Consider the following 11,657-nt stretch of genomic DNA (forward strand, 5'->3'; position numbering starts at 1 on the left):
GGCCTATGACCTGGTCGAGTACTCTCTGGAACGTCGCTGGTGCCGAATGTAAGCCGAATGGCATCACGCGCCATTGAAATAGGCCACGCCCAGGTACGGTAAAGGCGGTATACGGGCGGCTGCCTTGCTCCAAAGGTATCTGCCAGTAGCCGTTCTTGAGATCCAGACTACTAATGTACCTTGCTCTTCGTAACTTGTCCAGTATATGTTGTATCCTAGGTAAGGGGTATGCGTCGGGCACAGATCGGGCGTTGAGTTGCCGATAATCCACGCATAAACGCCACTTACCGTTCTTCTTCCGTGCCAACACAATCGGCGCGCTGTGTGGGCTGTGAGACGGCTCAATACATTTCTTCGCCAGCAGCTCGTCGATCTCGGCGTTGATGATGGCCTGCATCGCTGGATTCCGCGGAAAATATCGTTGCTTGATTGGTCGGCTGTCGGTCATAGTGATTTTATGTTCCGCCACGGTCGTCACTCCACTCATGCTTTCAAATATTCGAAGTTCTTCGTCTAGAAAATCACGTATACGGGCCGCTTCGTTTCTCTGGTTGACGGCCGATGAAGTCCCGAGTCGATTGACCCTCCTGCACTTAAGTTTTCGTCTGTCTTTCTTCTTCATCCTGCGCTCTAGCAAGCGTGTGTCTGGCGTAGTAGGGGTTACGTTGCTTACGGCTTTGGATGACATGGTGCGGGGTGCCGTTGATTGCTGCGCATCTGACGCTTTCAGCACTACCTGGTGACCTCCGCAGGATACTATAGCCCCCATGTTCCCCAGTGTATCCAATCCAAGTATGACGTCATCAATCGCTCCGGGCATCACGTGTAACACTGCCTTTAGCGATGTCTGTCCGAGTTGAATGGTGGTCTCCACGGCGTCGAAAATCTTGCTGGTGGTGCCATCGGCCATTTGTATCTCGATAGCTACGGTCACCTTCTTACTGTTCCCGGTTGCGTCCATGTGTTCTGCAACTCGTGGTGATATGAAACTTTTCGAAGCGCCGGTGTCGATGACGGCTTCCGCCGGTTCTCCGCCCAGCGTGATTAGGGCGTATAGCCGGCCGCGTTCCTGATGCATAATTATTGGTTGTTCGGCGCTGAGTCCCGTGGGTTCGCCGCGCCTTCTCTTTGGCGAAACCCTTGGTCGTTTCCCTGTTGTTTATGACAACATTCTTTCGTTAGCACATCCGCTCGGCCACACTCCCTGCAACACAATTTCTTGGGATTACGGCATTTCCTAGCATAGTGACCTTCCTGACCGCATCTGAAGCATATATTTCCAGGGCTAAAGGTTCTACTCGTAGATGGTTGCTGGCGATGCGCCTCTACCGTTGCGTGGTGTTGTGGTGGACGTGGTAACGGCCTACTTACATTTCTCACCTCGTGGTCACCTGTGATGTGTCTCGTCATCTCGCGTCGAGGTGGCTCTACTCCTCGTCGTTGTCCTTCATATATCTCTTCGTACTCTTCTGCCAGTGTGATGAGTTCGGCCAGCGTCTCGAAATCTCGCCGCTGAATGTAGAGCAAATAATCGGTGTGACTATTCCGAAAAATTCTTTCCAGTCGCTCTTCCGGATTATACCCAACGTGTCGCATTAAGCTCTGCATAGCTAGAACGTAGTCCTTGTATTTTTCTCGAACGTGTTGTCTTCGCTGCCGTATGTTATCTTCGAGGCGTTCGAAGTAACGTGCTGGTAGGAAGAAGCGCAGAAAGTCCTTTTTGAAGGTTGTCCAACTCTCCCAATGTTCGTTATTGTTGCGATACCATTGGAGAGCGGTACCGCACAATAATTCGGGCATGGCTCTTGGAAGAATGTCCATATTCACCATGTACACTTCGGAGAGCTCTTCTAATCTCTCGACAAACGCTAATGGGTCTCGCCCGCCGTCGTATTTCACGGACCACTTCCCCACCTGGTCTATGATTGGTGCGAATATAACAATGTGGTTCTGTTGAAGTAACCTGTTGATTTGTGGCGGCTGTAGCCGTGATGATTCCGCGAAAGTGCTCGCGGTCCCTCTGTCTTGATCGGCTGGGAAGGTTGTCTTCTGATCGCCTTCGTCTCGTGAAGCAATCTCACCAGCTTCCATTTTTAAAAATTGTTCTTCTACTTCCGGGTCTCCGTGCGCCTTGGCTGCCAATGTAGTTATGCGCTTACGAATCTCCCGCGTGGTGCCTATGTGGTCAACTCCCAGACTCTGTGCGAAGGAGATTAGTTGCTCCTTGGACACGTTGTCTAACCACATGAGATCTGCCATCTCCTTACTAAATGTCGTTTTCCTGATAATATACGATCCGCAGGGTCCCTGCTCGGGCGCCAATTGTAACGAAGCTTTTTGCTGCCCCTGCTTCTTACAAGTATAATTGCTGAGGTATACTCGCCGTGTCCAGGGTTCGTTACAATAAATTTGTAAATGTTGGGGCTCTTCTGCGAATCGTTCTTTATTTCTTCAATCTTATATTCATAATATATTAATCCACGTCTCCTACGTTGTACAGTCGTCGCCCGAGGACGGCGCTGTTAGGGTAACGGTTCGATGTGCCCCGTTAGGGCAATACCGTTTCCCCGCTCTGCTGTGCTCCTGGGTGCTAGACGACTTAAATCACGCACTGCTGCTTCTGCCGACTACGCTCGGCTACTTCTGCCGACGCTCGCGTAGGTGTCACTCACTTGACGACTTAAATCAAACGCTGCTGCTTCTGCTGACTACGCTCGGCTACTTCTGCCGACGCTCGCGTAGGTGTCACTCACTTGACGACTTAAATCACACGCTGCTGCTTCTGCTGACTACGCTCGGCTACTTCTGCCGACGCTCGCGTAGGTGTCACTCACTTGACGACTTAAATCACACGCTGCTGCTTCTGCTGACTACGCTCGGCTACTTCTGCCGACGCTCGCGTAGGTGTCACTCACTTGACGACTTAAATCACACGCTGCTGCTTCTGCTGACTACGCTCGGCTACTTCTGCCGACGCTCGCGTAGGTGTCACTCACTTGACGACTTAAATCACACGCTTTAAAGATCCCGGATGACTGTCTTAGCGACCGCGATGTTAACGGTTGAGTCGGTCAGAGGATAAACTCACTACCGAGCTCACCCTTAACATACGGCGTTCACAAGTCAGGATACCAAGACTAGCCAGAGGATAAACTCACTGCATAGTCTGATGCCCGGACGTGCGTACGCTGTCACAGTCCCGTGCTGACTGACTGATCATCCGCCATCTAACTACCCACCAAGCCTGTGTTGCGTGCTAGCACATTCGCAACATGTTGCGTTGGGATGGCGTGTGTTGCTGGGATGGCGTGTGTTGCTGGCGGTGGCGTGATTTTACCGCTGCGTATGCATGCTTGCTGTTGATTCGTCTGCTTGTCTGGTTTGCGTGGCGTGTTTTTACCGCTGCGTATGCATTCTTGTTGTCCTTTTATCTGCATGTCTGGTTTCTCCATCTTCGTGGCGTGGTTTTACCGCTGCGTATATATGTATGCTTGTGAACAATAGGGTGGGCCTTCGTGTGGACTAAATTCTATAAGATATTTAGTTCTCACAATGTTCTGGTAATTTCCAGACGCAATATTCTAGAAGGACACGTCGGCATCAGCGAGAAGTGCGTGGCTATATAAGCCGTGGCAACGCCAACGTAATCAATCAGTGCTAAGAGTAAACTGCTATAGTGTAGACGAGCTGTGAAATAAAGAGTTGTTGAATTAAATTAAACAGTGTTGATTTTATTTGTCAATCCAGAGATACGAACCTAACAAAGTAAACTAGCAAGAGTAAATTCGTAACAATATGTATATGTACATATTTTCTTAAGAAGAAACCACGAAAAGAGAATTACCCGACCGCAGGTAATTTTCTCAAGCTCACTCGTTTTTATGTCTGTATACAAGTTAATACAACAAGTATTTATTTCAACATAACAACAATCATTGCAACAATGTTGTTGTTAAAGTTGAATAACATAAACAAACATCCGCTGCAACTCCCAAAAGTGATCGACATTATTGCTGATCAATAAATAATAATATCAACAACAATAATCAACTTCAATTCTGCTGACCATTCAACATCCGTTAAACTCTGCCGACGCCGCTGCCGTTGAACCACAGCTAGCTTAAGGTATTCTTAAGATTCTATGTATCAGTTTCTTTTAGAAATTCAATAAAGAAGAACTTAACTGGCGCACGAGCAGGGACCAACGAGGATAAAAACTTAAAAGTAGACCTTGTTGGACAACATCGGTGGATTGCAAGTCTTGTCAGGTCAGCCCGCGGGACACCCTCTACACTTGTGTAAGCTGCAGGATCCCTAGTAGGAAGCAAACGGGACAAAATCCGAGTTACCAGGAGGAGCGACCACATCAAATTCCCTAATGTATGTATGTTAGAATTTAAGTAATTTTGAAACATAAGTGAATTAAAAAATTAAAGTTTGATATTTGAAAGTGAAAAGAAAAGAAATAAATAAAGTACGCCAGAAATTATACCTGAAATGTTGAAAATTTATGAAAAAAATATACAGATATTAAGTTTAATTGAAAATAAAAATTATATTAGAGAATTTTAAATTTTATACAAACAAATTGATATTAAATCTCAAAACATAATTATTAAGTAGAAAACTAAAATTTTATATAAATATTTCATAAAATATTAAACCTAAGTGAAAGTGAATTTAACTAATTGAAATTGTGAAATTTAAGTGCATATAAAATTACAAATAATCAAAAGGGCGTAAAGCGATAAAAAAATAATAACTCTTACTTTTGCAAACAATTAACTTAACGAAGTTTTGTAAGCAAAAATAGTATAATTTAACCCAATTCTGCGATTCCTACCCAAAGGACCCTCCAGGATAAAAGGGTAAAACCAGCTACTGGTTTTCAAAAACAATAATAATAAATTAAAATAATGTTATTGATTGATTAAGGCGAATCATGAAAAACTTATGGTAGTAAAAATTCTCCAATCAAGTTAATAATACAAAATTAAATTTTGATAAAACGGATGGCTAATCCAAATAATTTAGTTAGACCCCCATTAATTGATATTGAAGAAAATCCCCATCAACGACAAAGACAGTTACAAAGACAAGCGACATTTCAAAACAACAGAAATATGACCCAACCTAGCGACTTAACAAATGCCATTCGGCAAGTGTTATATGAACAATTACCGATTTTATTACAACAAACTCAAAATCAAACATTTGATTTTATCAATGTAGAGAGTCAAGGAATTGACCAAGAGCACCTAGGTAATTTAGGAGAACTAGACAAAGTGCCAGACATAGTAAAAAGTTTAAGAGAATTTTCCGGTGACCCAGCCGAGTTTGGTTCATGGAAAAAAAGTGTAGACAGAATTTTAAGAACTTACGAACACACAGTTGGTACGCCAAAATACTTTGGTATTTTGCATACCATTCGCAATAAAATAACTGGTAACGCAGACACTGCGTTAGAATCGTACAACGTACCTTTAAATTGGAGTGCCATCTCCAAATGCCTTACGCTACATTATGCAGATAAAAGGGACTTGGGTACATTAGAGTACCAAATGACTACCATAGCACAAGGTGCTAACCAGTCTGTCGAGGAATTCCATCAGGCCGTTTATAAACATTTATCGTTGATCCTTAATAAGATAGGGTGTATGGAATTAGGCAGAGAATCGGAACAATTAATGACCAAGCTGTACAGGGATAAGGCTCTTGATACCTTTATTCGCGGATTACGTGGAGACCTTTCACGTCTTCTCGGCATGAAGGAGCCTGCTGATTTACCAACTGCATTGCATTTATGTTTGAAACTGGAAAATCAAGCATACCGTACCAATCATGCGTCAAATAGAGGACAACAAAACATATTTAGAAATCAACCCAATAGACCAACGTTAGTACCACGCCAGGTTCCGACACCTCATTTTTCATATTTTCAAGCTAGACCATTTCTTCCACCTAGAATTAACACACCGCAAAACCCAACTATGAATCCCAGACAATTAAATAATTTTTTCGAACAACCACAACAAAGGCCATATTTTACTAATATAGGTAACCAATTCGCACAGAACCATAACATACAACGACCATTATACCAGCCACCTCGTCCTATGGTTGCCAAACCTCAACCACCACCAGAACCGATGGACATTGACAGAAGTATCCAAACTAAGCAGATTAACTACATGAACCGACCACAATTTGATTTAGGTAAAAGACCACCCATACCCACTGCCGAGATAGCCAAACGACAAAGAAATTTTAATATTCAGACAGATACTTACCAACAAACAGGCAGAGAAGAACCAGTACCAACTATGGCTGATTATCAGCAAACTATTTCAGAACAAGAAGAACAGACAGATTACGATGAAACACTTAGCGACTATACCGAAGTTATTGAAAATAGTGACCAAGAACAGCAAACCGATTCTATTTATATTAATTTTTTAGAAATAACTGACTCCTCACTTCCATATTTCGAATGTAAGGTGAGGAGCGGACAAATGCTTAAAATACTGATTGATACCGGATCCAATAGAAATTATATTCAGCCAAAATTTGTTCAGAATCCACTACAGAATGAAACCCCATTTAATGCAGTATCCGTAGGAGGTAAAATAAAAATAACCCATTACAAAATGGCTAATTTGTTTAATGATCCAAAATCAATAGTTAAATTCTTTTTATTACCCACACTCAGAACATTTGACGGAATATTAGGAAATGACAGTTTGAAGGAACTTGGTGCAATTATTGACACCAAAAGAGGTAAATTGTTCCTTAGAAACGGCATGAGTATTCCCATAAAAGAGAAAAATTTTGAATCAGTAAATGCAATTATACCCAAATTAGATCATCTCGCAAATTATCAACGAAAAGAATTAAATCATTTGTTTAAAAAATGCCCAAATTTGTTTCCAAAACCCGATGACAAACTGACCTATACCACTAACGTTGAAGTCGAAATACGCACAAGTACAGATCACGAACCACTTACACATAATTGTAATTGGAAAAAAGGTGGAATAGCGATTAAAAGATTGAAGTCATACCTGGATGAGTACAATAAGGAATTACTCTATAAACCAGGAAAAGAAAATATTGTAGCCGATCCATTGTCTCGAGTACCAAAACAATATGAAATTAATTCAATAACAGAAACCCAACAGAGTGCTCAAAGCTCTTCTCATAATCTTATTCCCAGCATTGAGGTACCGATAAACGCTTTTAAAAACCAAATTTTTATTTACAAAGAACATCCTCCTGACTACAAGTTTTTCCATTTCCTACATTCCATAGACACACTGTTTTTCAGCCAACATATTCTGATGATGATCTAATGAAAATATTGAGAAAGTACTTAAACCCTTCAGTAACAAATGGAATCTACACGACAGAAGCCATAATGGGACAGATTCAAAGACTGTATCCGAAAAATTTAAGATCCTTTAAAATCAGATTTACTCAAATGAAGGTAGAAATCCATAACAAGGGCGGCAAAAAAATTAAAACTTAGACACCAGGGCAGACAATATTTGTTAAGCAAAATAGCAGATTAGGATCTAAACTTTCACCACGATATAAAAAGGAAATTGTAAAAGAAGACAAACACACAACAATTATTACAGCAAATGGGAGAGTTGTTCATAAAAGTAACATCAAAAATGTTTAGTTAGTCAAATGTCTAACTTACAGAAAAAAAAAAATTAATTATTTCTAACCTTTTATAATTCAGGATAGTTCCAGGATAACTTAACTCTTATTGTGGTTGCCAATGGCAAAGGCAAATCTCGACATTACGAACTATACAGACGCACATACCATTACCATCTATAAAGGAAATGGGAAGCTACAAACGTCATCCATAAAATTAATCCACTTAATAGATCTTCAGCAAATAGAATTTGAACTTCTAAAAATTCGTGAACATACCATTAAAGATCTTAAAACAAGTTATCTCTTTCATACTCTAACTCACGAAATAGTACAATCACTCACTGCATTAAATACACTCACTTCGCAAGACCGCCAAACTAGATCAATAAATTGGATCGGATCAGACTGGAAATATGTTGCAGGAAATCCAGATCATGATGATCTATTAATAATACAAAATAATCTAAATAGCCTTAATACAAACAATAACAACCAGATCATTATAAATAAACAACTACAGAATAGAATTAATGACTTAACTACAATTTCAAATATGTTAAAAAATGCAATAAAGAAAGATAATTTGTTTAATAATGAAATAGCAATAAGTTTCCAAAATCAAGTAAGACTAATCAAAGAAGAAATAATAAATGTCAAATATGCAACTCAATGGGCAAAACAAAATATAATAAATATTTTACTTTTAAACGAAATAGAATTACAAGAAGTCCACAAAATATTTCAAAAAAATAATATAACAACTGTTGCGTCATGCGACTTTATAAATCAAAAAATATATTTTAAGAACTTAATTTGTTAAAATAATTGTATGCATTATAAAATCTTTTACATTATGTAAAATACTTACGAATTTTGTAATATACAAGTATAACCATAAGCTACTACTTATGTACTAGAATAATCTATTACAATGAATTTAAGATGCTGAATTGAATTAGAACTATATACTTACCCCTTTTTTGTATACATACTTACCTCTAGTCTAAGCCGTTAGGCTAAGATTTAGGCTAACTAATGAACTGTTGGAATAAAGATTATTATTGTATTAAAGACTATAATCGCGAACGGACGTTCTTTTTTAACCGGGATTTTTTAAATCACACAGGCAATTAGCTTTTAGTTGCGCATACTAGTGAGTCCAACGTGTAGAACTTCAACCTTAAAAAAGCTTAAGGTTTTTTCATGGCGCCCGAGCAGGGACTCAGTGCGTGGCTGTAAATAATTTTCGAAAAAAGTAATACGTATTAATTTAATTTCTAACGCGTGAGAAATTGCCTGTGAATTTTTAATTTCTTTCGGTTTCGGTCCAGTGCAAGTGACTAAAGTGACAAATACTAAAAATAAATGTCTGGACAAAGACATTAAAAATAAAAATAAAATATATCTACATAGATATACATACATATATGTATATATAAAAAATTCAAAAACAAATTTTTACATTAAAAAATATACATATCGCTCATTTGCTGCAAGACCGGCATAAATCAAAAAACGTTATTTTTGAGTTAATACTGCAGAATTGTTCGTTATATCATACTTCATGTTGAGTGAAAAATTCATATGAATACCTCTTATATGCTCCGCTTGAGAAGAGAATATGTTTCCTATTTTCCGTCAGTGGCTTGTGAAAAATATATAATAGTATAACACTTGGTGGATACATACATATATGTAAAATAATTGCGAAGTGCACACATATGGACACACACTGAAGTGAATAAAAACGAAGTGGTAATTCTAAACATAAAGAAAATAAAATACAAATTAACCAAATAAAAAGTTGAAAAAAAAGCAACTGAGAGAAACGTTTTGTGAAGTGGGTGGTGAAAACACAATATAATACATACATACTATATGACATACGTGCGGTAAAATTCACCAGTCCAATAGCGCGCAAACACAAGGAAGAAAAGGAGAGAAACCAAAGGTGGATAAATCGGTTAAATGGCATACAGTGGAGTGTGAAAATAAAAGCAGTATTGAAATAAGCGTTTACATTTTTTCTGCTAAAGGTGGTTACACAGTTAGTGCATAATATTAAAAACTACCGCCAAAAACATAAAGTGCCGTTGCTAAACATAAGCAAAATAAAAAGAGTGTCGCGAGTGCCGCTAAAAAGTGCCGGAAAAGAGGTACAACCCGTTAAAAGAAAAGTGCCGTAAAACTAAAAACCGATAACTTTGGCCGTTAAAACGTTAGACTATTTGTGGTAACATCACGTCGGTACCGAACGGGCTTGCTTCAACACCATCGTCCCACTGCTGCTGCGTCAACGGATTCTCGCCGCTGCTGCGTCAACGTCAACACCATCGTCCCACCGCTGCTGCGTCAACGCGGATTCTCGCCGCTGCCAAGTCAACGTCAACAACACCGTCGCTGTTAACGTCGACGCCAGATCCGTCTCTTCGTGGGAATGAGCTGCAATTGCATTCTCTGCAAAAGGGAAGTGAACGCAGGCAAACCGCCTATGCATTCACAACAGGTAACGAGTGCGAATCACTGAAAGTGGTGCGAATAAAAAAAAAAAAACGAAAATTAAAAAAAAAAAAGAGCAAGTGCACACTTTCAGTTTTTGGCTCTCCCTCTTTTCACATTTTTTCACATACGTATATTTTCTTATTGCATATATTTATATTTTAATATTCGCATACGTATATATACATACACATGTACATAAGCATTTATGCATCTATGCATCTATGCATCTACATAAGTGAAAGAGGGATCGTGGGATTTGCGGTAGCGTTCTTAATTGAACATTAAGGTGCGACATTTTATATCTTGCAGACAAAAAATTTTTAAAATTTTAAACGAAATAAAGTTTTACGGTTCTTTGGAAAATTTTCTCGCTTAAAAAAAAAAAAACATTTTCAAGAACGTTCAATTGTGCTATTGCTTATTTTGCATACTTCATAGGTTCGGCTTTCGTATACTTGGGAATCGATATCATTTTTTTCTCGTTCTCGTAACCGATTCCAAATATATTTGTTGCCAACCTTTATTGCTATTGGTCTGGCTTTCGTATATTTCGGTATCGCTATACATATATTTTTCGTTTTCGTTATCGATCCCTAACATATCTGTTGCCAACATGTATAGTTTTTTTTCCGGAAATTTAATTTAACAAGCAAAAATGAGCAAGCCAAAGCCAACTATCGCCAACCTCTCTCCGAGTAAGGAGTTGATCGACTTAAAATCATTAAAGCGTCAAAGGACGGTGGCGAAAAGTAGCATTTTGCGAATAAAAACGGGTCTTCTAGAAAAAACGATGTCATTAGATCCAATCGAATTGGAATGTCGTCTTGACATACTGAACTCACATAGTGAGAAATTGATGAAATGCCAATCTAAAATTGAAGAGATTGATGAAGACGACATGGCCCGAGGGGAGTTAGAGGACATAATTGTAGAAACAAAATCTATAATTAAAACAATTTTGGCCAAAAATAGAACATCTATTGCTGAAACATCGTTCGTAACGTCTCACAGCTCAAGGCTCCCAAAAATGAATTTGCCGAAATTCAAGGGAGAATATTCGGAATTTAAAAATTTCATGAGTTTGTTTGAGAGTTTGGTTCACAATGATCCAAACATCCCAGATATTGAAAAATTTAACCATCTGGTTAATTGTCTATCTGGGGAGGCTCTAGGCACGGTAAAAGCGTTTCAAATGTCGGATGAAAACTATCCGAAGGCGTTGGCAAGTCTCAAAAAGGTTTATGACAATAAATGTTTGATTTTTTTTAATACGATTTCAAAACTTTTTGAGCTGCCAACTATCCCTAAGCCATCAGCCCCTTCATTGCGCGCGATGATTGATGAAGTGTCGGCTGTATATGACTCATTGCTATCGCTGGGCGATGAGAAACAAATCACAAATGCGATAATTATTCACATAGTCATGACAAAAGTTGACTCTGCCACCCGATCAAAGTGGGAAGAACAGCTGGATTACGACAAGTTACCAT

At 39.3% G+C, this 11,657-nt stretch overlaps 1 protein-coding gene across 1 annotated transcript; it reads right to left on the bottom strand.

Moving 5' to 3' along the window:
- Positions 1–1,073: 1,073 nt before the first annotated feature.
- LOC125775376 (uncharacterized) lies at positions 1,074–2,475 on the bottom strand. The gene has a single exon (XM_049445907.1). The coding sequence runs from the start codon at positions 2,257–2,259 to the stop codon at positions 1,081–1,083; it is 1,179 nt and encodes a 392-aa protein (XP_049301864.1). The 5' UTR covers positions 2,260–2,475; the 3' UTR covers positions 1,074–1,080.
- Positions 2,476–11,657: the final 9,182 nt, after the last annotated feature.

This window comes from Bactrocera dorsalis, chromosome 1, assembly GCF_023373825.1.
Source record: "Bactrocera dorsalis isolate Fly_Bdor chromosome 1, ASM2337382v1, whole genome shotgun sequence".
Taxonomy (NCBI): domain Eukaryota; kingdom Metazoa; phylum Arthropoda; class Insecta; order Diptera; family Tephritidae; genus Bactrocera; species Bactrocera dorsalis.

Excerpts from the sequence above, each read along its gene's own strand:
- LOC125775376 (XM_049445907.1), bottom strand. The coding sequence starts at position 2,259 with ATGGCAGATCTCATGTGGTTAGACAACGTGTCCAAGGAGCAACTAATC.